Here is a 24,259-nt window from a genome sequence, read left to right as displayed (position 1 = left end):
GTAGTTTCTAGTTTACATCCCCAATCATGTCCGCCTCAACCCATGCGTTCAAGCAGTTGTTTTTCTTATATGTTTCCTCTCCTGTAGTCCTTCCTCTGAATGTGGGTAGCATTCTTTACCATAAATCCCTCAGAATTGTCCTGGGTCATTGCATTGCTGCTGGTACAGAAGTCCATTGCATTCAATTTTACCACAGTATATCAGTCTCTGTGTACAGTGTTCTTCTGGCTCTGCTCCTTTCACTCTGCATCTGTTCCCGGAGGTCTTTCCAGTTCACCTGGAACTCCTCCAGTTTATTATTCCTTTTAGCACAATAGTATTCCATCACCAGCATATACCATAGTTTGTTCAGCCATTCCCCAATTGAAGGGGGATTTTCTAGTTCTTTGCCACCACAAAAAGTACAGCTATAAATATTTTCGTACAAGTCTGTTTATCTATGATCTCTTTGGGGTACAAACCCAACAATGGTATGGCTGGATCAAAGGGCAGGCATTCTTTTATAGCCCTTTGAGCATGATTCCAAATTGCCAGCCAGAATGGTTGGATCAGTTCACAACTCCACCAGCAATGCATTAATGTCCCAATTTTGCCACATCCCCTCCAACATTCATTACTTTTTTTTTTTTTTTTTTTTTTTTTTTTTTTTTTTTTTTTTTTTTTTGATTTGCATTTCTCTAATTATTAGAGATTTGGAACACTTTCTCATGTGCTTATTGATACTTTTGATTTCTTTACCTGAAAATTGCCTGTTCATGTCTCTTGCCCATTTATCAATTGGGGAATGGCTTGGTTTTTTATACAATTGACTTAACTCCTTGTATATTTGAGTAATTAGACCCCTGTCAGAGTTTTTTGTTATAAAGATTTTTTCCCAATTTGTTGTTTCCCTTCTGATTTTGACTACATTGTTTTTGTTTGTACAAAAGCTTTTTAATATAATCAAAATCATTTAATTTACATTTTGTAATTTTCTCTAACTCTTGCTTGGTTTTAAAATCTTTCCTTTACCAGAGATCTGACAGGTATACTATTTTGTGTTCACTTAACTTATTTAGTTTCCCTCTTTATATTCAAGTCGTTCACCCATTCTGAATTTATCTTGGTGTAGGGTGTGAGATGTTGATCTAAACCTAATCTCTCCCATATTGTTTTCCAAATTTCCCAACAGTTTTTGTCAAATAGTAGATTCATGTCCTAAAAGTTGGGCTCTTTGGGTTTATCATACACTGTCTTGCTGATGTCATTTACCCCAAGTCTATTCCACTGATCCTCCTCTCTGTCTCTTAGCCAGTACCATATTGTTTTGATGACTGCTGCTTTATAGTATAGTTTAATATCTGGTACTGCTAGGCCCCCTTCCTTCACATTTTTTTTTTCATTATTTCCCTTGATATTCTTGATCTTTTGTTATTCCAAATGAACTTTGTTATAGTTTTTCCTAATTCCGTAAAGAAGTTTTTTGGTAGTTTGATAGGTATGGTGCTATATAGGTAAATTAATTTCGGTAGAATGGTCATTTTTATTATGTTAGCTCGTCCTACCCATGAGCAATCAATGTTTTTCCAATTGTTTAGATCTAGTTTTATTTGTTTGGAAAGTGTTTTGTAGTTGTTTTTGTATAATTGCTGTGTTTGTTTTGGTAGATAGATTCCTAAGTATTTTATATTGTCTAGGGTGGTTTTAAATGGTGTTTCTCTTTCTACCTCTTGCTGCTGTGATGTGTTGGAAATGTATAGAAATGCTGATGATTTATGTGCATTTATTTTGTAGCCTGCAACTCTGCTAAAGTTGTTGATTATTTCTACAAGCTTCTTAGTTGATTCTCTAGGATTTTTTAATTAGGCCATCATATCATCTGCAAAGAGTGATAGCTTAGTCTCCTCATTGCCTATTTTGATACCTTCAATTTCTTTTTCTTCTCTAATTGCTACTGCTAGTGTTTCTAGTACTATGTCAAATAATACAGGTGATAATGGGCATCCTTGTTTCACTCTTGATCTTATTGGAAAGGCTTCTAATTTATCCCCATTGCATATGATGCTTGTTGATGGTTTTAGGTATATACTGTTTATTATTTTTAGGAAAGGTCCTTCTATTCCTATACTTTCCAGGGTTTTCAATAGGAATAGATGCTGTATTTTGTCAAAGGCATTTTCAGCATCTATTGAGATAATCATGTGATTCTTGTTTGTTAGATTGTTGATATGGTCAATTATGTGGATGGTTTTCCTAATGTTGAACCTTCCCTGCATTCCTGGTATAAATCCCACCTGATCATGGTAGATGATCCTCTTAATTACTTGCTGGAGTCTCTTTGCTAGTATTCTATTCAAGATTTTTGCATCTATATTCATTAGGGAGATTGGTCTGTAGTTTTCTTTCTCTGTTTTTGATCTCCCTGGCTTTGGAATCAGTACCATATTTGTGTCATAAAAGGAATTTGGTAGGATTCCTTCTTTGCTTATCATATCAAATAATTTGTATAATATTGGGATTATTGCTCTTTGAATGTCTGATAGAATTCACTTGTGAATCCATCAGGCCCTGGTGATTTTTTTCTTAGGGAGTTCTTTGATGGCTTGTTCATTTTCTTTTTCTGATATGGGATTATTTAGGTATTCTATTTCTTCTGCTGTTAATCTAGGCAATTTATATTTTTGTAAATATTCATCCATATCACCTAGATTACTATTTTTATTGCCATATAATTGGGCAAAATAGTTTTTAATGATTGCCTTAATTTCTCCTTCATTAGAGGTGAGGTCTCCCTTTTCTTCTTTACTGTCAGAAATGTTAATTTTTGTTGCTTTCTAAGGGCAGCATAGGCTGGTAAAAAAAAAATAAAGGCTTATTTAAAAATTGTAGGATTTAGAAGGAACTTTCCAGTGCTTATTTGTAGTTCTGCTTAACTATATCAAATCTTATTTTTAGGAAAGTACAGAGATAGTGCCAACAATTCTAAAAGTACTTCAGTTTGCAGGAGACTAGCCCCTCTTCTTGTTTAGTTTTCATGGAGTGCCAACAGAGTGATTTTAACACTGAGGAACTTTAACTGAAGCTGTGTAAAACTTTCCGTCTTGTTAGCAAGCATTGATTGTAATCAGATTGGCAACCAGAAAATTGCCTTTAGTGGCATATATCTGAACTCTGCATCTTGAGTATCAAATTTGCTTAGTTTATTTTCATATATATGTTTTTGCTGGCAGTGGAAGAGTGAACTACTCTCTTCTATTTCATCCATTATCCGGTGGTTCCCAAACTTTTTTGGCCTACCCAAAATTTTAATAGCAATTAATAGGAAAGATAAATGTACCTGTGGCCATCACCACTCTCCTGGATCCCTGCAGCACCCACCAGGGGGTGGTAGTGCCCACTTTGGGAATCACTGCATTATCTATAAAATTTCCTAATAAGTGCTGAATCCAGTCACTTATTAAAGATTGTGATATGTGAAGCAGAAAAAAATTGTAAGGTCTTTCTATTTAAATAGAAAGATGAGTTTATTGTGCTGCCTATGTTATTTGTAATCCTTTTAAGCATTAGCAGAAATGAGGTAGGGAGTTTAGAGTGCATAGTTGATTAAATATGATCCAAGCCCAGTAGGTTAGATTAAGAAAGAGAATTTTTATCCTTATGGATACACTTGTAACTGTGAAAACTAGGATTGTTTTTGTTGTGGAGTTGTAGAAAGCCATGCTTTTATAGAGCTGTAAGAACCCTAGAGTTTATCTAGGTGAATTTCTTTGTTTTACAGATAAGGAAACTAGGACATTCCCCAATTAATTATTGTAATGTTAAGGTGATTTTCTTAATTGCAATTTCCATATCAGATGTCTCCTTAGTTTAATTTTCCTCTAAATAGAATAATCATTCCAGTGTATGAACAATAATTCCAATGCTAACACCCACCTACTCAGTGTGCCTGGGGTATGATGAGAGTTTAATAAATTCTTTTCTTTGATCAAAAGATCATCAGTAAAAAAGATTCTGAGAGCTAATGAAAACCTCTACTTAATTCTAGTGCCTACTTTCATTCTTGCCCACCTTACTCAAAATTTCATTTCAACGATATCATTTACTTGCCTCTAAACTCACAATTTGAAGGACTTGCTGGTCATTATATTATGTATATGAATTAGTTTCAGAGATAATGTAATTTATTTTTTGGCCATTCTTTGCACAGAATTGAATAAAATGATTGCAACCACACAGTTATTCTTAAATAGCACAAAATAAATTTGGGAGAGTTAATTATGAAAGCTATGGTTATTTCAGATTGCTTAAAATTTTATTTTTTCCTTAAGATTAAGCTTCATTGATGTGTTTTTTTTCTTAATCTTTGATAACATTTCTGGAGCTACTTCTCCCCTCCAATTTCCTCTGCCCCACTGTCTACTTCAAAATTGAACCTTTCTTTGTAAAGAAGAAAAGGAAGTAGAAGTATCCCAAACTGTGATCACAACTGACAGTGTAACCAACATTTAGTCATAGTAGTCCCCCACCAACTCTACTCAAAGGAAGAGCTTATATTTCATCATCTAATTTCCAGAACTATTATTATTATTATTATTATTAAATGATGTTCAGTTTGACTTCCTCTTAGTTTTTATCATTTAAAAATATATTCTTAGAGCATTAGTGACTAGTTTCATGGTTATATTGTTTTTAAGGAAGAAGGAGAAAGGAATCCAGTCAGCATTTATATACAGTGTCTAGTATGTGCCAGGCACTATGCTCAGTGCTTTACAATTATTATTTCATTTGATCCTCAAAATAACCCTGCAAGGTAGGTTACTTCCATTTTACAGTTGAGGAAGCTGAGGCAAACAGCAGTGAAATGACTTGCTCAGAGTCACATAGAGAGTGAGCATCTGAGACTAGACTGGAACCCTGGTCCTCCTGACTCCTGGCCCAGCCTTCCCTACCTACTGTGCAGTATAGCCGGCCATGTAGGCTGTGAGGGTATGTTAGCTGCCAATCAAAGCTCTGTTTCAGGGGATGCCCTGACCAAAGAATTCTTTATCAGTTGTATTGTAGAAGAGTCCTAGAGGGATGTTAGATGTTACAACACACCTAGGAACTCCTGTAAGGGGGAAAAAGGGATTTTATGGGCTCGATGAAAACCCCTTTTTCCCCCTTACACTCCCCAAGACCAGTGAAGCACAAAAACCCTTGGCTTATGAAAATAAAGTTTATTTTATAAAGGGAAGAAAGAAACTGGTAAGTAGGACCCTGGCACTATCCAAACTAATTCCACACAACTTCTAAGTCTCTTGCTGAAGGAGAGCCTTTGTTTTCTTCTATGGACCCTACTTAATCTTCTCTATGCTATCTAAGAACCTCCCACCCCAATGCTATCTATCTGACTTAATCTAAACTTACTACCAATAATGAATAAGAAAGAAAGGGGGAAAATCCTGTATTTGGCTGCTGTATTGAGTAGCCAAAGTTATAGATGGAAAGCTTTGGATTACCTTAACCAATAGGAATCCTTGCAGCTAGACCACTGGCAGATGAAACCTGGACTCAGGGAAATTGTTTCCCTCCAAGTAAATCCTCTACCTGGATGCCAGACTTCTCCACAAAATCCCGACCCTCCAGGGAGAATCTCTTAGAGGAAAAACCCTTCTTCAGCTTGATGAGAATTGTAGGCAGAGAGACAAAATCTTTCTCCAGTTTGGTCAAAATCCAAGAAGGAAGTGAAATTCAGTTATTTCCAGTTGTAGACCCACACAATTCCTTTCTTACCCAGAATCCTTTCCCAGGGCTTCTCTCAAAATTCCCTTCTTTCAATGAACCCTAGAAAACTAGACTATCCTTAACTATATTCCTACACGGTTATCCGTCTCTTGATTGTGAGTTAGACCCAGCTTTTGCCAGGATCTACATACTCCTAATCTTTCTAGAATGGTGGATAGAACTCAGTAGAGTGTATGAGCTCCTGCCACCGCTTTTGAGAATGCATTGTCTCCTTTTTCTCACAGTCAGGCTTCAGGAAAGTACTTCAAGGAGGAGTCATCAAGCTTCCTCCTTCTGGATATTTAAGCCTTGTTAAGTTGAAATGAAAATGCTTCTCTCCAGATATACATAACAGAAGCAATGGATTTATTTGACTTAGTTCATGTAAGATATTACCAAAACTAAGAAGAGGGGATTCCTGCTAGTTAGGCCTCTTGAGGCAGGAGTTTGATGAATAGAGGGAACAGAGACCTCAGGTCAGGAAGACTTTAGGCCAAATCCTTCTTTAGACACTTAAGCCTTGTCACAAAGCTCTGGGACCTTGGAAAAATCACTTAGCCTTTGCCTGCCTTAGTTTCCCTCACCTGTAAAAGCAAAATAATCAAAGAACTAATCTCAAGGTTGCTGTCAGGGTGAAATAAGATAATCATATGTATGTACATACAAAGCATTTTGTTATTCTTGAAGTGCTATTTTATTAATAGTGTTAGTTATTACTATTAGTAGTATAATTAACTAGTAGATGGTATTAACTCTTAGAAAGTATCAGTTCAATTAAATATGAGTATGAAAGTATATGCTTAATTAATACCTTTAATTCGTATTTAGAAAAAATATAACTTTGGTTGGAACTAATGAACAATTTTGTTCCTTAGGAGAGATTTAAAAATAACTTGTGATGTCTACATGGAGACACCGATGATGGGTGGCATATTCATTGCTGGAAGAGTAAATAAGGGTGGGTCATTCATTCGAAGTGCCCAAGGAGTTTTCTTCTGGATTTTTGCAGATGGGACTTATGAAGTTACTAATGATCTTAGTAAGTAAATATTTATGTGTGACTTGATGAATAGCTATTTGTTGACTCCTGTTGTTGTTCAGTTGTTTCAGTCATATCTGAGACTGTCTGTCTCCATTTGGGCTTTTCTTGGCAAAGATAATGGGGTGATTCACCGTTTTCTTCTCCAACTCATTTTTTTTTTTTTTTTTTTAATTTTAAACCCTTAACTTCTGTGTATTGACTTTATAGGTGGAAGATTGGTAAGGGTAGGCAATGGGGGTCAAGTGACCTGCCCAGGGTCACACAGCTGGGAAGTGGCTGAGGCCGGATTTGAACCTAGGACCTCCCGTCTCTAGGCCTGGCTCTCAATCCACTGAGCTACCCAGCTGCCCCCATTCTCCAACTCATTTTACAGCTGAGGAAACTGAGGTAAACAGGGCTATGTGACTTACCCAAGGTAAAGGTTGTGTCTGAGGGCAGATTTGAACTTGGGTCTTGCTGACTCTTGGCCCAACGCTCTACTCACTGCTCCACTAAGCTGCCCTGTTCATTGACTCTGTTTTATATTCCTAGGCACTTACTGTGTATAGCTGTGGTGGGAAGGTATGGAAATGATTCTTCTACAAGTCGATAAGGCAGAAAAGAGGAGCACACACGAAAAGGTTGTGTTTCATTAATATAGACAGCAGTCTAGACATTCAGCAAATAGAAAAACCATTGAGGAATTAAGTCATTATATAAAACTTCATGGAAGAGGTGTGACTGGAGTGGGAACTTTTTATTAGGCTAGGAGAATTAGAGTATAGAGGAATATTCCAAGAAAGGGGAATAATAGCAGTGAATAGCCAGGAGTGGGATTGTTGGTGGCTCAGGATAGCAACTAAATGAGCTTGATAAATGTTGTTAAACTATTGAATGGCTATTTGTCTTCTGTGAATCTGTACTAAATAAACTAGTCATTCAACAGTCTACACTGCCCTGGATAAGTCACTTAACCACCATTGCCTTAGCCCTTACCACCCTTCTGCCTGGGAACTGATGCACAGTATGGATTCTGAGATGGAAGGTGAGGCTAAAAAAAAGCCTTTACAGCCTGATTGCTAGAATGAAAGCTCCTCCAGAGCAGATATTGTTTCTTTCCTTTTTTGGTCTTTGTATCCCCAGAATAGCATAGTGCTTGGCCCATGGCAAGTGTTTAGTGAGTGTTTGCTGCCTCCTGTTTTTCCTACATGTACTCCTCCTCCAGACTTCTACCATCTTTACACAGACTGACTTTGCAGCTCCTCCCATACAGCACCCATTCTCCCACCTCCTCACCTTTACAGTGGCTGTCCTGGGCACCTACCATGTACTCCCTGACCTCTTGTGTTCTGAAAATGATGCGTTCCATTCAAAGCTGGTTATTGATAGCAAAAGCAACGGCTAATGACAGCATCGGCATTGTCTGAGTTGGGATCCTGCTTACTACTACTGCTGCTGCTGCTGCTGCTGCTTCTGCTGTTACTACTGCTACTGCTGCTGCTGCTACTGCCACTACTACTACTATTGCTGATGTTACTATTGCTGTTACTACTGCTGTTGCTACTGCTGCTGCTATTACTGCCGCTACTACTACCACTGTTGATGCTGCTACTTATTAGAGGAAAGACCTCATTTTATGTAACTGATACTTTCCAAGACACTTCATATAAGTTGAAAATCACACATAATAGTACTCCATTATTTAATCAGTTTTTTATAGAAATGCACCCAGGCATTCTTAGGCACTTCTTAGGCTTTTCAGAGCTCTCCACATCACTACTCTTATTCTTTGGGGCCATTATTGATAACTAAATCATGTAGATGAAACAAGGAGAAACAGTGCTCCAATGTGAACATGACTGGCTACAAGGGAGAACTCCAGACAAAAATAGATGTTGCGCTAATGCTTGACGCAAAGCAATATAGTGACTCCCAGTGATGCTTCTCAGAAGGAAAATGAGTGGGATTGGGTAAGGTGCTGAGACTTTATGCTATTTGGGAACATGAGAAGGAAGGTGACCTTTTCCCCTTGCTGGGATTACGCAGCTGACATCATCTCCTGTCGACTACCTAAATGCCTGGTGTGAGCCTGAATTTGACCCGGAAACAAGGACTGCATGAGGAAATCATTGAGTGTATTGACTCATGAGGACAGAATGGGAGCCAAGAAAAGGCAGCAACAGAGTTAAGAGATCAAAGACAGCAGGCAGGGCCATGTCCCCTGCACTGGGCCTGGACAGCCCAGGCAAAATAGAAAGCCACATCTGGCTCCTGTGATGTGATGTCTGAGAGTTAGTGAGTGGAGGAAAAGTTTGATAAACTTTTGGATTTCACTCTTGTAACCTAAGAATCCTAAGTGGGGTGCAATCCACAGAACCCCATGATGCCATGGACAGTTAAGGACAGTTGGAATGAGGGTATATAAAGGGGTACCCCAAACTGAGAGTCATGCCTGGGTTTTTGGGGAGCTAGGGTAAGGATGGTTAGGACTAATCTCCTAGGCCTTAGCAATTCCTCTATACCAGTTGAGCCTTCAGCAATTACCCTGAAAACCTTATATTACAACTTGTCAAGTCTAACTCACTGATCCTTATCATTACTGCTACTGAAAGATCTTGTTAGCAGTTATCAGAAACAGATCTTCAGAAAAAACAGACCTCCAATCAACACCAACTACAATCTATCTTGAATTTATTCATTATTTTATATAGTTGAGTAGAGTAGTTATAGTCAAGGAAGGGAAAGAAGATTTCTGTTGGGGGCTTCTGCCCTGCATTGGGAGAAACCATCCTTTTATCTCCTTAGATTATTAGAAAGCATTTCCTTATCCCTCTCACCTTTAATTTTTGTTTTAACCCTCTGTCCCTCTAGACATTAAAGAATTAATATAACTAAATCAGTTAGTGTGGGAATCCTTTGAGCAAGGCAACTGTGTTCAGATTCATTTACCTAGAGTCATCCTCCATTATCCACTGAAGAAGGCTTCAGTGGCAGTTGGGAATCCAAAGTATCAACAGAGGCACTTTTGTTTATTTCTACTGTCGACGTGGAATCTAGAGACCCCAAACTTGTGCTTGTTCCCTGTTCCTTTGAGAGTCCACCCTGAAAGGAATCTCAGGCTAGCAGTTGCAGACTGAATAATGGACCCTAGGGTAAAGCTAAGTGACTCTTTGGCGCAGTTGGCAGCGTGTCAGTCTTGTAAGGTGAAGGTCCTGAGTTCGATCCCTGGAAGGGGGATGTGGTACAATGGGAGAAGCTTCTAAGGCTTAGCTTTAGCTAATCACTTAGCTTTACCCTAGGGTCCATTATTCAGTCTGCAACTGCTAGCCTGAGATTCCCTTCAGGGTAGATTCCCAAGGGAACAGGAAACAAGCACAAGCTTTGGGGGTCTCCAGCCTACAAGCTATTTCTAAAAGTTGGGGTTCATCAGATCTCACTAAGCCACAAGTTTGGGGTCTCTAGATTCCACAACGACACTACCAACCTTGGCTGTAGGCTACATACAACATCTGGAAACACCAATTTCTTGTGGGAACATATTTTATTATATCTAGTCCAGCTTGTGAGGGAAGTTTTAGTCAGTTGACACAAGAAAGCTTTAGCCCACTTTACTTCAATCAGATCTCCTTACTGGCTGGGGAGTGGAGTTCTAACTGCATCCCTCTCTTGAGGTTTGGGGACTTCCCTGCCAGCTGCCTGCTCTTATCTTTATATTTGGCTGAGCCAGCTAAGGATCCAGAACCTTGCTAATAACAACTAAGTAGCCATTTTTGAGAGGCTGGAAGGAAAATGGAGTATTCTCTAGGGAAAATTACTTTCATTATAACCAGCAGTACTCTTCTGCTTTATAGTCTGTTGTTGGGGGTATACAATTTGTGGGTAATTTGCACACCCCAATATCTTTTAGAGCTCCTTTGAATCTATGATTCCTACAAATGGCTTAAGATCAGCCTGGAGCAGATTCTATCTTTCCTCCTGACCTGTGGGGCAGTCATGTTATCACTATTCCAAGGTTATTGGGCTCTTAGGAAACTGATTAGGCACATTTTTGGAAAAGGTAATGATTCCACTCAGATAGAGGCACTGAAACAACAGATCAAGGAGCTGATTGAGATCAACAGACAAATAAGAGAGGGCAAAGAAATGGATGCAAAGACCATAATGAAGTTAGAATCAATTAAAAGAATGAATCTGGGCAAGGGCAGAGAAGAACAACCAGGAAAAGCCACAAAGGGCTGAGGCAACAGTCGCTATTCTACCTACATATGGCAGAACAGTAGTCCAACCTGACTCAGGGATTTTGCACGTCAAGGGGTACAAACCCTTTTCTAGTGGCGACTTAGAGATCCTGAAAAAGAGATTCCCACAATTCTATCTTGACCCCCACAAAGCAATCAAAGAATTTAGGAGGACAATTTGTCTTTATGACTTTACTTTTCATGATGTGGAAATTCTTCTTTTGGAGTTTTTTACCCCCAGCAAGAAGGCCAAGTTTATAGCAGAGACCAGGAGTAACCCAAGCTTAGCCTCCTGGCCTCAGGAATACGAGGATTTAGAACTTTCCTTGCATGTCAACATGGCTTTCCTGTGCCATTATCAGAAAGGTATTGCAGAAGCCATGAAAATTCATGCTAAAAGGCCTGACAGTTGGGGGTGTTTCGAGAAACTGAGTCAGAGGAACAATGAACATCCAAGCACTTTCCTTGACAGTCTTGTGGAAGCTGGAGAGAATATTTTTGGCTTCCAGGATATGTGTGAAAACAACCTCCAACATATCAGGAGGCAATTCATAAAAGGAAGTGCAATCCCTGCCCAGATGTACTTTCGTTTGCATTACCCAGGGTGAGAATACCTGTCTGTAGAAGATCTAAGAGCCCAAAGTAATGAGAAACACTGATAAAGAAAAAGACTCTATTATTGCTGGCTTGAAAAAAACAACTCAAGGAAGCAAAAAGCAGAAAGAGATGCAAGAAATCAAGAATTTTTCACTGCAGATACAAAATCAAAGAAACCAAAACCAACCAAGACAATCATACAACAGCAATGTAAAGAGGTATTTACTAAGCCAGAAACTAGGCCATATTGTGAAGGATTGTTGTTTTAAGTTACAAATTAACTTTAACAGCTATAATAACTATAACAACAACAACAAGAGGAACACCTATTATAATTCCTGGTTCAACAATAATAACAACAGCAGTAGACATAATAATAGTGGAAAATCAAGGTTCTGTGACCACACTTGCTCCAATTCAAGTAGTTCTCCAAGCTTGTCTACAATGGAGAAATTTGTGGCCCAAGGAATGAGACCTGGCACTAGTTTATGAATTGAGGAAGCAGTATTAACAAGTGAAACAAGAAAAAAGGGGTATGGCAGTAAAAAGACAAAAACGGAAAAAAGAGGAGCTGGGAAATGCATTAATAAGTTATAGGCTTGCTAAAACAAAACATGATTATAGGGGAAAATTTGAAAAAGAATTGCAAATGGAGAAAGATGTTATAGAGATGAGGAAGAGAATCTATGGAATGGAAAACAGTGATTTAGAAACTGATAATCAAAATAAACCTTGTTTTAAACCTAATGGAATTAACACTGATTAATCATGATAGCATTACAAAAGACAAAGCATTAAAAACATCAAATGCAGATATTCAATCTTCAACAACATCAAATGCAGATATTCAATCTTAAACAACATTAAATACATCTATTCTAAACTTTGCAACAACATGAAGCTTTAATAGATAGTAGACAAAAGAATCAATTAATTCAATCATTACTAAAGCAATATAAAACAGTAGAAAAAATGAGCTTAACTGGATGTTCTACACAGGATCTCATAAAGACATTGTCTGCAATAAAGAAGGACCTATACAAGACATTGAGCAGGAAAGACTACCTGGCTTTAGTCTGATATCTAAGCCACTGACAGAATTAACCAGGATCACAGCCTCAGAACCCTTGAAATTTACACAGGAGCACAAGTGTGCAATTGAAAAACTGAACACAGCCATACTAACAGCCCCTGCCCTTGGAATTCCCTACCATTCAAAACCATTCCATCTGTTTGTCCATGAAGACAAGGGAATCGCTTCTGCAGTATTAATGCAGACTCTGGGAGATCAATTTAGACCTATTGCATATTACAACTCGCACTTAGATAATGTTGCCAGAGTCATGTTCCTGTGCTTGAGAGGAATTGCAGCTGCTGCCCTAATGATCAGGAAATCATCTGATCTAGTACTGGGTTGCAGGCTAATGATATATTTACCATACCAGATAGAATCCATCTTGAGAAATAGTAACCTGCAAGCTTTTACATCTCAGAGTTTATCCCAGTATGAGATTGTGTTGCTAGGCAATGAAAATATAACCAGCTGCCTACTCTGATCTTTACATTCTCTTCTCTTCCTTATTTGTTGTTGAATGGACTTCCCTGTGATTGTGGCTCAGAGGCCCTAATGGTGCCCACAGAATAGCAAGCTAAATGGAGCAGCAAGGAAAGTAACCTATATATCTCATTCCTATTTTTTCATCTCCTTCCCCTACCATTTTTGATTTACTAAAATTATTAATTTATGGCCAGTTATAATTTTCCCTCTTGTAGGAAAATGGTATCAATTTAGTACAATGAAAATTTTTTATTTGCCCACTTTTTTGTCTTTATTTTTTAAATTGCTAATTGTGTATACCTGAATTTGTGTGTGTTGAGTTCATGTTAATCTAGGTCCTACTGCCCTATAATTATTGCTTATTATTAGTAGTATTAAAATAACTACTTATAATAGTAAGAAATCAAGATGAAGGCCTCTGATTCATTAGGTAGAACCACTTTAGGGTTTAGAGCCTGGCTTCTAGGACATAGACAAATGTTGCATAGTCACCAAGTCAATAAAGGATTTTTTTAAGGGCACCTGTTTTAGGTGATTTGCTAGTTCCATAGGTTGAGAAGTTATGTTTAAATTCTCATTTAAACTATTTGAGGAAAATGCTCACTTTAGTAGACCATCTGGTTAGTAGACCATCATGTCATCTACAAAGAGTGATAGCTTAATCTACTTATTGCCTATTTTAAATCTTCAATTTCTTTTTCTTCTCTAATTGCTACTGCTAGTGTTTCTAGTACAATGTTAAATAATAGAGATGATAATGGGCATCCTTGTTTCACTCCTGATCTTATTGGGAATGCTTCTAATTTACCCCCATTGCAGATGATGCTTGTTGATAGTTTAAGTTATATACTGTTTATTATTTTTAGGAAAGGTCTTTCTATTCCTATACTTTATAGTGTTTTCAATAGGAATGGGTGTTGTATTTTGTCAAAGGCCTTTTCAGCATTTGTTGAGATAATCATGTGATTTTTGTTTGTTTGCTAGTTGATATGGTCAGTTATGTGAATGGTTTTCCTAATATTGAACCATCCTTGCATTCCTGGCTTATTTTTCTAAAGGAAAGGATTAAATGTCCTCTAAAGCTCCCAGTTTGTCTATTGCTTCTTTGATTTAGGTCAGAAAAAAATAATCTATATGCTCTATTTCTTTTGCAGAGAGAAGTAGAATAATAAAGAAAGGAAAAGCTAATGTCATGGCTGAAAAATGGTACACTCTCACTCTGAATATTAGTGTAAGTACCACTGTTTAACATGCTCATAGCCAAAGCATTCTTTTATAGTACTAACACCAGTAATAATAATAGCTAATGTTTATACAGCATCTAAGTTGTCCTTGGCATATTGCTAAGCTCTTTACAACTATGATCTCATTGGAACCACACAACAGCCCTGGCAGGTAGGTATGGTTATTATCCCCATTTTACCAGAGGAAACTGAGTCAAAACAGGTTAAATGACTTTTCCAGCGAAACACAGCTAGTATTTGAACTGAAGCTGGATTTGAACTCGGGTCTTCTTGACTCCAGGGCCTCACCTGTTGTGCCACCTAATTGTCAGTAGTACCTCTTTTATTACTTTGATTCATGACTTATTTGTCAGTGGAGAGTAACATTGCCACAAAGAAAAGGAAACAGGATAAGTTGCCTGTTTAGGTTGGTACCAGTTGGGTGCTCTATATTCATAAACCCTATACCCAGGGTGGCAGAGAATAGCTTCTGGTCTATATGTGAATAATTTTACTGTTGTTGCTACTTTTTAACAGAAAATTTTTTTTCAAATATTAAGGAACTACTTGTTGAGTAAAAGTAACTGTGAGTTTAATTTTCCAGGTTATTCGAATTACAGCAGTGAGCAACCAGCACTGGGCAGTCATTTCAAGTTTAGAAATACTGGTTAATTCAAAATCATTAATTTCTAAAATAGTGGTAGCAAAGATTTATGTTCTGAGCTTAAAGCTCTGAACTTGGTGTTCTGGTCAGCTTCAGTGAGCATTTTTCTCCTTGTCTTATGTCTCACTTAATGTCTGTGATCAGATGGCCATAAGATAAAAGAGCCTAAACAGTGCCTTAATTAGCAAACACTTGACTTTGACAGAAGATTATGAGTACTCTCACCTTATAAAACAGAAACTGCATATAGTAAAACCAATTTAAAAAAAGTTGGCAAGAGATGTGAAGTAATCTTGATAAGTGGAAAGAGGAAAACAGAAGAATAATTCAAAAAATCTGCAGATTTTTTTTTTTAGCTACTAACTTTTTTCACTGTCAAGGACAATAGAGACATTATATTAACATCTCATTCTCAGATGTCCTTAAAGAGAAGATAAGAGAACAAAGACCAGGAAGCATCTGGAAGAATTACTAGATCAGTTGTACCGAGTGGATATCCATTCTGGGAGTACACAGTTGTGAAGGTGTAGAGGGATCAATATACAAAGAATCCAAAGAAGAGGAAGATAAAATGTTAGAGAAAACAACATCATTATTATTATTACTCTTATTAATACTTGAAAAGGTACAGTAACCACTGTTTACTCACCTTGATGCCTATTTCCCTATCTACTTCAGTTTTTATAAAAATCATCTACATAGGAGCAGCTGGGTAGCTCAGTGGATTGAGAGTCAGGCCTAGAGATGGGAGGTCCTAGGTTCAAATCCAGCCTCAGACACTTCCCAGCTGTGTGACCCTGGGCAAGTCACTTGACCCCCATTGCCCACCCTTACCACTCTTCCACCTATGAGCCAAATACGCAGAAGTTAAGGGTTTTAAAAAAATCATCTACGTATATGAACTAGTAAGCTTTTGCCATTCTAAAGTAGACCTCTTCTTTATAATAATGTGATTGACTGGAAGAGTCAGAGAATATAAAACTGCTCTTACTGTTTGTTGATTATAAAACTGCATTTGATTCAGTAGAGCAAAATTCTGTTTTCAGGACATCCTTCTAACATCCATGCTTAAAAATTACAAAAGATTCCTGGAAAAACAAAGGAATAACTGTTCACTGAACTTCTGATCATAAACTTTCAAATAAGATATGAGGCAAAGAAATCTGGGCTCATTAAGCTGTTTGCCATTTGGTCCAGAGGACATTGAGATCTATTTGAAGAAAGACTTAGCTAGGGTTCAGGTATTTCTATTTATTGCTGGTTGTATTAAGCTTTACAACATTGTAGTGCTTCCTGGAGGAGATTGGTAACCATTCAAAAAAGTTTCTTTTGCCCATTTACAAAGAAAATCCAGATTATGATAAATAAGTTATCCAAATTATAATTGTAAGTCAGATGGCCAATCTAATAGTGGTTCTTCATCAATATGTATGTCTTGGACAGACAATAAAAGTGGATAACGAAGTGGATCTAGGATTAAGCAGGATGAGAATAGGATGAATTGCCTTTGGAAAATTTCAGAGCCCATTTGATAACCTTAAACTTCCCCAGGAAATGAAGGCCCTTCTTTTCAATAGCATCATTCTTTTATTGTTGTATAACTGCAAGCCATGCACCACTGCAGGTTCTAAGGACTTTAAACTGAGTATCACTAAGAAGGTAATACGAGAGTCCTACAGGTTGGAACAGGCCACATCATGTACCAAAGGACATTGAAAGGAGAAATACAATAAGGGATGTTATCTGGCAAATAAGTGGATAATTAAAATACCAAATGGATCAGTCTTATAGTGAGAATGAGGGATAACAGGTAGCCCAAATTCAGCATTCCTTTAGAAACATTTTGGGAAGATATAGACAAGAGTCACATAGTTAGAGAAGTATTCACAAATTAGTTGATTGGCACCATTGCACATAGCTGAGTCAAACAGAGCATAGATCCAGGTGATTATTTGCAGTTTGTAGGCAGAGAAACATAAGTTTCTTTTGAGTTTTAGTTCTTATTGTCATATTAGCTGTTTTATTGGGGGATTAATTGGATTGGGGCCTACATTGTATGGTATAGCACTGTATTTAATCCTTAACATTTATATAGGGTTTTGAAGGTGCAAAGTACTTTACATTTTTAATGTCATTTGCATGATGGTTAAAAGGCTGGATTTGGAGCCAGAAAGAATTGAATTCAAATCCTATCTCAGATATTTAATGGCTGTATGCCAAAGGGCAAGTTCACATCCTTCCTTACAAAATGGAGATAATGGTAGTAACATCTATCTCAACAGATACTTGGAGCATCAAATGGAGATCACATGTTAAATACTATATAATTCTATTTGTTGTTGTTATTATTAGCTAATGTTCTTCTATGAACAAGTCACATTGCATTAATCCTATTTCTGTTTTTGAGCAAAAAAAATTGTAGATACAGTAGTAGGATATTGCTCAGGAAAAATATTCTACTTCTACTGTATCTATAATATACATTAATTTAAGTAAGACACTTGTCAGTCTCCCAATGTCTTCTCTGAGATGTTAGAGAGATAAAGACGAGGTGATAATATAGTTAGGAGGACTTAGAATTAGTTGAATGACCACCCCCAAAGTGATTGTCATTGTGTCAGTGTTAACTTAGTGGGAATATAAGTACAACCAAACTTTAAGGGCTATAATTTGTTAAAATACTGTTAGTAGTGATTTGGGTATAGTTATAGATGACATGTTTTCCAAATTTTCAGATGAAATGAATCTAGGAGGAATAGCTAGTACCTTAGACAATAAATTTAGTATATTCAAAAAGATTACATAAACAGATCTCCTAAGATGCAGATTAATAGAAGTAAATTTAAATCATTATGTTTGCATTCAAAATTTCCTCATAAGTACCAGATAGGGAAGATATGATTAGATAAACAGTTTATATGAAAACTACCTTTAGGCTTTAGTGGACTACCACTCAGTCTAATAATAATATGACATGAAGTACCTTTCTGCCACCCCACTCCAAAAAGGCAGTGTAGTCTTGGGCTGTGTTAATAAAAGCATAGTTATGAGCTGAGCCAAGATGACCAAGTACTTTCCAGTGGTGGGCCAGAAGACAACTGATATAGTAGCAGGAGCAGCAACAGCTTTGGGAGTACTCAGCTCAGAGACAGTATTGGGACTTTCCAACTAGTCAGAAAGGATTATTGAAAGCCCTTTGCTGGCACAAGGTGCAGCTGGTGCTGATTGGCAACTCTAATGCCCAGAATCAGGTCTGGGTTACAGTTTCAGGGTATAGAGGAGCAGAAATACTTGTGGTTAGAGAGGAGCAGAGGCCCTTCCTGGGTAAAGACCAGAGAGAAGATCAGGAGAGCAGTGGCCACTCCTCTTCCAGGAATAATACCCTTTGGAAGCCCCAAAAACTTGCAGATCACCAGAAGTAGCTCTGAAAACAATAGCACAAAAAAGCTTGAAGTTGGGACAGTGTCTCCCCATTTCCCCTTTACCCTAAAGTTCAGTCTACAAATAGTCTGGGAAATTGAGCAAACCACAACAAAAAGAATATGACCATAAGAAGCTACCATAGTAACAGGGAAGACCAAGACACATTTAGAAGAAGCCAACTGTTTGAAAACAGCTACAAGCAAAATCTCAAAGAAAAATGCTAATTGGAGGATAGCAAGAATTCCTGGAGAAGTTCAAGAAAGAGATAAGAATGTTAGACAAAAAAATTGGGAAAAGAAATGAGAGTGGTGCAAAAAAATTATGAATTAACAGTGTGATAAGAGTCACAGAAAACCACAAAAGAAAAGGACTCCATAAAAAAAAGCAAAATAGGTCAAATGGATAAGGAATTACAAAAAATCATTAAAAAACTCTTCAAAAAAGCAGAATTGACCTAATGGAAGATGTACTACAGCTCAGTGAAGAAAGTAATTCTTTAAATATTAACATTGGGCCAATGGAATTTAATGGCTCCATGAAGAATAATAAAAAAAAAGTCAAAGAATGAAAAAGAGTTGAAATATCTCATTAGAAAAACAAGTGACCTGAGCAATAGATCAAGAAGAATTATTGTAAGAAAGTCATGATCAGAAAAAAGACTCTGACCATCATATTTCAAGAAATTATTAAGGAAAACAACTCTGATATCTTAGAAGCAGAGGTTAAAATAGAAATAGAAAGAATCCATTGATTATCTCTTGAAAGTGATCCCAAAATGAAAACTCTTAGGAATATTATAACCAAATTCCAGAACTCTTGTCAAGGAGAAAATATTGCTAGCCAAAAAGTATATAATGAAACTAGTCAGGATCACATAAGAGTTAATGGCTTCCATATTAAATGAGCAGAGGGCTTATAATATGATATCCTAGGAGGCAAGGGAGCTAGGATTACAACCAAGAATAGCTTACCCAGAAAAACTGAGTATAATCATCCTGGGGGGGTGGGGAGGGCAGGGGATGAGGTGGTGGGGGAATGAATATATTATGGTTCTCTTGAGTTTTCCGTTTTGAATGCGAAATTTTCTATTCTGATCAATTCAGATCTGGAAATTCTTGGGAGTCTTCTATTTTATTAAATATCCATTTTTTGCCCCTGAATGATTATACTCCATTTTTTTGGATAGGCTACACACACATACACACACACACACGCGCGCGCGCGCGCGTGCGCGCACGCGCGCTTGGTTAGAAAAACCTGTCTTATCTAAGAGACAAATAGGAAAGGAAGGGTATATGAAGTGGGGATGATAAAGGGGAGGATAGATTAAGGGAAACAGTAGTTGAAGAGGGACAGGATAAAAAGAGAAGAATAAACACAAGAAAATCGGATAGAAGGAAATACATAGCAATCATAACTGAATTTGAATGGAATGAGCTAACCCTTAAAATGGACAGCAGTAGCAATCATAATCTCAGACAAAGAACAGCAAAAACAGAACTAATTAAAAAAATAATAACCAAGGAGTCTACTATGCGAAAAAGGTACCATATACAATGAAGGAATATCAAAAAAATTTTATAGCAAATTTCTCTAATGAAAGCCTCATTTATTATATAAGAAACTGAGTAAAATTTACATATATGGAAGTAATTCCAGAATTGATAAATGGTCATAGGATAAAGTAGGCAATTTTCAGAAGAAGAAATCAATTCTATCTCTAGTCATATTAAAATATGCTCTAAATCAATCCTGATTACAGAAAAGCAAATTGAAATAACTCAAAGTAATGCCTCACATCTATCAGAAATAAGAGGATGAAGGAAAAGAAGCCCATTAATGTATTGTTGGTAGCATTAAGGAACTGATCCAATCATTCTGAAGAACAATCCAGAACTATATCTAAAGTTCCATAAAACTATGCATTTGATACAACAATACAACTACTCTGTTTATTCCCTAAAGAGATAAAAGGAAAGGGGCCTTTTTGTAAAAAAAAATATTTATAGCAGCTCTTTTTTGCTGACAAAAAATTGGAAATTGTGCGGATATTCCTCAGTTGGAGAATTACTGAACAAGTTGTGGCATATAATTGTGAAGGAGTACTTTTGTGCTATAAGAAATGAGGAAAGTTTCATAAAAATGTGGTAAGACCTAAATGAACTGATGCAAAATGAAGTGAGAAGAACCTGGAGATCATTGTGCACAGTAACAGCAATGTTGTAATGATTGAACAACTTGGCTACTCTCTTCAATACAGTGATCCAAGACAATTCCAGGGCACTCAGGATGAAAAAATGTCAACTACCTCCACAGAAAGAACTGATGAACTCTGAGGCAAATTGAAGGCTACTTTTCTTGCTTTTTTATTTTTATTTTTTTGTATTGTGGCTAATATGGAAATATGTTTTGCATGATTTCTCATGTATAATTCTTATTTTCTTTCTCAGTGGAAGAGAGAAGTGGGAGGAACAGAGAGAATCTGTATCTAAAAACTTGAAAAGTCTGCTAAAAATTGAATGCATTAAAAAAAAGATATAATTCAGGACATGAAAGTATTGATGAAATGTGTGTTCTTTTTCTGAAATAGAAGAGATTATGTAGATTTTCATGCTAAAATGAATTCTGTAGTGTTTTACATATATTTAGCATTAAAGAGAATTTTAGCACTATTCGAATGTGAGCCCTTTCAGGACAGAGGCTTACATGTTTTTCATTTTTTAACTTTAATATTTGACGCAAATTAAGTTTTTAATACGTGCTTTTTCATTTAAAAAAACAGAATACAGAGGACAGGTTAGGAAAAGTGGAAGGAAGTTAAAGAAACGTTTTTACCAAGTATAAGGGACAATCTCATATTAGAGTTATTTTGGTCCTTGTGGAAGTGAAAGATTTCCGTATTGTTGAAAGTTTGACTTCAAAAGAAAGCTTGTTAGAGGAAGGGGTTAAAAAGAAAACTTGTTAGAGTTATTATGGGAGGGATGAGTTCAGAAGATCTCTCCTAACAGAATTTCTATATTCCTTGAAGTTAATTGATTATGCCTTTTTTTTACCTTGCTGTTCTCAACTTAATATTTGGATTAATGGTCCACCTCTAGGAATTTCCACCACATGGAATGATTTGTTGTTTTCTACTGTGTCCCACTTTTAATGACCACCTTTAGGGGTTTCTTTTTGCAATGATATTAGAGTGGTTTGCCATTTCCTTCTCCAGCTCATTTTATAGATGGAGAAACTGAGGCAAACAGGGTTAAATGATTTGCCCAGGTCACAGCTAGTAAGTGTGTGAGACCAGATTTGGACCAAGGAAAGTGAATGTTCTAGACTTCAGGCCCAGCACTCTATTCACTGCTTTATCTACTTGCGCTCATCAAAAAGAAGTGAGTCTTAGTTTTTAGTAACAAAAGGCTAGTTAATACCCAACAGATGTGCTGTTGGCCCTTTAAATTGAAGTGGAATTGTCCACAGTGACTTGAAGCTATTGATATAATAAGTGCCAAAGGACATATAAAAACAATTTAACATGTAACATGAAATTATGAATTGATTTTGTGTTTTTCTTAATATAGTATGTATTTGGAAAGTATTATACTTTGTTACTAAATTATACTAAATATAACTGTCATTTATATTTTTAAAGTTATTCTAATATTCAGGTGCTTCTTTCACCCCAATATTATATATTATATGCATAATATATCTAAAAGACATTAATCAACTAATTAATCAGAATATATTAAGCACCTTCTATTTGCCAGACACATAGAGCTAAATAAAGAAAATTTTTCAAAACCCTTTTTTCTTTCATTTTTTGCCTTTGACCTAAAGTTTGTTCAATTATAATTTTGTTATTTAGAAAATCAGTGATAAGCATATTTTGTTCAGCTTTCTGGACTTGGTACTAATAGTTTTACATACCATTGTGGATTTTAAAATTAATATCCAATAACTAAGTATTATATTTATTAAAGTTTTATTAAAAATGACTAAAGTAAGAGACTTAGCTATTCAGCCCGTCCACAAAAGCAAAAGACTAAACAAGAGGTGGAGCCTCAGAACTTATATAAAACGTGACCATGGAAATGTAGACAAAAGGAAAAGCATTCTAAGTAATACAGAAAGGAAGTTTGGGTAATGTAGGTTTTAGGGGTTCAAGATTTTCCAACTATACACCATTAAGGAGAAAAAATTATAAATATATATTTACATTTTTCTTTTTTCTTTTTTTTTTTTTGACAGGGCTCTTCTGCGTCTGGCATGCTAAATAATAAGCTTCTCTGGAGAGCTCAGCTGAATCCATTACCCAGGAATGGTTGGGCAGCAATTGGAACGCGTAGCTTTGAGTTTGCACAGTTTGATAACTTTCATATCCAGGCTTAAAAGTTAGAATTTTTGAAACTCTCAAATAATGATACCTCCCTTCACATGTATTTTGATTTTGGATTTAGAGTCAATTCCTCTGGGATTTTTGAGACAGGAAAACATTGAAGGAATTTGTATTTTCACACTTGACACTATTACATATTTTTTTGAATTTAATATATTCCAATTTTTAAATTTCATTTCATATTTCCCCCTTAATTTCAGAGTATTATATTACTTCTGTTTCTTAGCACTTTTGTCCTTTAGATCTTACAAAGATTTTATTCTAATATTAAGGGAATTGAGTTTTCTTTCTGGTTTGAAATTAGTTATGTTGTAGTAACTAGTAAAAAAAACTTTAAAGATTTATTTGCTATTATTTAACATACTCACGTGCATCACATCTCATGATGAAAAAAATAACGTCTTAATCGGAGAGTCTTTTGTTTCTTCCAGGTAATTTTATGCAATGCCCAAGGGAGTCTCAAGAGCAGTGTTTTATGAATTACTGTATCATTTTCATCCTTTCATTCTATATGGACATTTTAAAAAATGGTATTGGAAGTAAAGGTGGGACCATTTCTAAAATGCCTTATTAATGAATTACCTCCTAAACTTTCTTCAGTCAATAATAAAGAACTGAATGGATACTTTGGGACCTTCATTATGTAATTATTTTCCCTTGATTGGTGACGTCAGCTTTTTCTTGGCAGTTTTTTCTTTAATACCCTAAAAGAATTGCTTCATATTTTTGCTTGCAGAAAGATGGGAAGAATTGTGCCTTGCTTTATCACACAAAATGAAATTGTTGAATGATTTTTTCAGTTATCATAGCTGGCTGCAATTTAATAACTCTTTAATTCATCAATCAGTTTATATTTGAAGAGTAAAACATACTTTTTTTTAAACCCTTGCTTCTGACTTAGTATCAATATGATAAGGTAAAGGCTAGGCAATTGGGGTTTAGTTACTTGTTGAAGAAGTATCTGAGGCCAGATTTGAACCCACTTTTTTCTGACTCCAGGCCTGGCACTCTATGTACTGTGCTACCTAGCAGCCCTAACATATGTGCTTTTTTAAAAATTTTTTTATAGCCATCTCTTTTAGAATTGATATTAAGTAGTGGTTCCAAGTTAGAAGAGTAATAAGGTCTGGACAATTGGGCAAATCATTTGGTATCACAAGGCTAGGAAGTGTGAAGTGTCTGAGGCTGAATGTGAGCCTAGGACCTCCTGTTTCTAAACCTGGCACTCTATGCACTGAGCCACTGTCCCATATGCTTTTTATATAATATAATTTCCTTCTAAAAGTCAGCGGTCTTTTTAGGAGTATCTCAATTATTTATGTGGAATACATCTCTTATATAGTCCAAAGGGAAAAAAGAAAACTAGATTCTAGGAGAGTTTAAACAAATTATATAACCATTTCTCA

The 24,259-nt window shown here is 36.4% G+C and overlaps 1 protein-coding gene across 1 annotated transcript in view; it reads left to right on the top strand.

The window, feature by feature from the left end:
- The window catches only part of GALC (galactosylceramidase), an 89,699-nt gene extending 66,227 nt beyond the window's left edge, over positions 1-23,472 (top strand). Inside the window, exons 15-17 of the mRNA XM_044664988.1 lie at positions 6,618-6,781; positions 14,311-14,387; positions 22,706-23,472. Of these exons, the coding sequence (XP_044520923.1) occupies positions 6,618-6,781; positions 14,311-14,387; positions 22,706-22,846 (382 nt within the window). The 3' untranslated portion in view covers positions 22,847-23,472. The remainder of the gene's footprint in view (positions 1-6,617; positions 6,782-14,310; positions 14,388-22,705) is intronic.
- The last annotated feature ends 787 nt before the right edge of the window (positions 23,473-24,259 follow it).

This window comes from Gracilinanus agilis, chromosome 2, assembly GCF_016433145.1.
Source record: "Gracilinanus agilis isolate LMUSP501 chromosome 2, AgileGrace, whole genome shotgun sequence".
Classification (NCBI taxonomy): Eukaryota; Metazoa; Chordata; class Mammalia; order Didelphimorphia; family Didelphidae; genus Gracilinanus; species Gracilinanus agilis.
The sequence above is the reverse complement of the archived record's forward strand: the minus strand, read 5'-3'. Positions and strand labels throughout refer to the sequence as shown.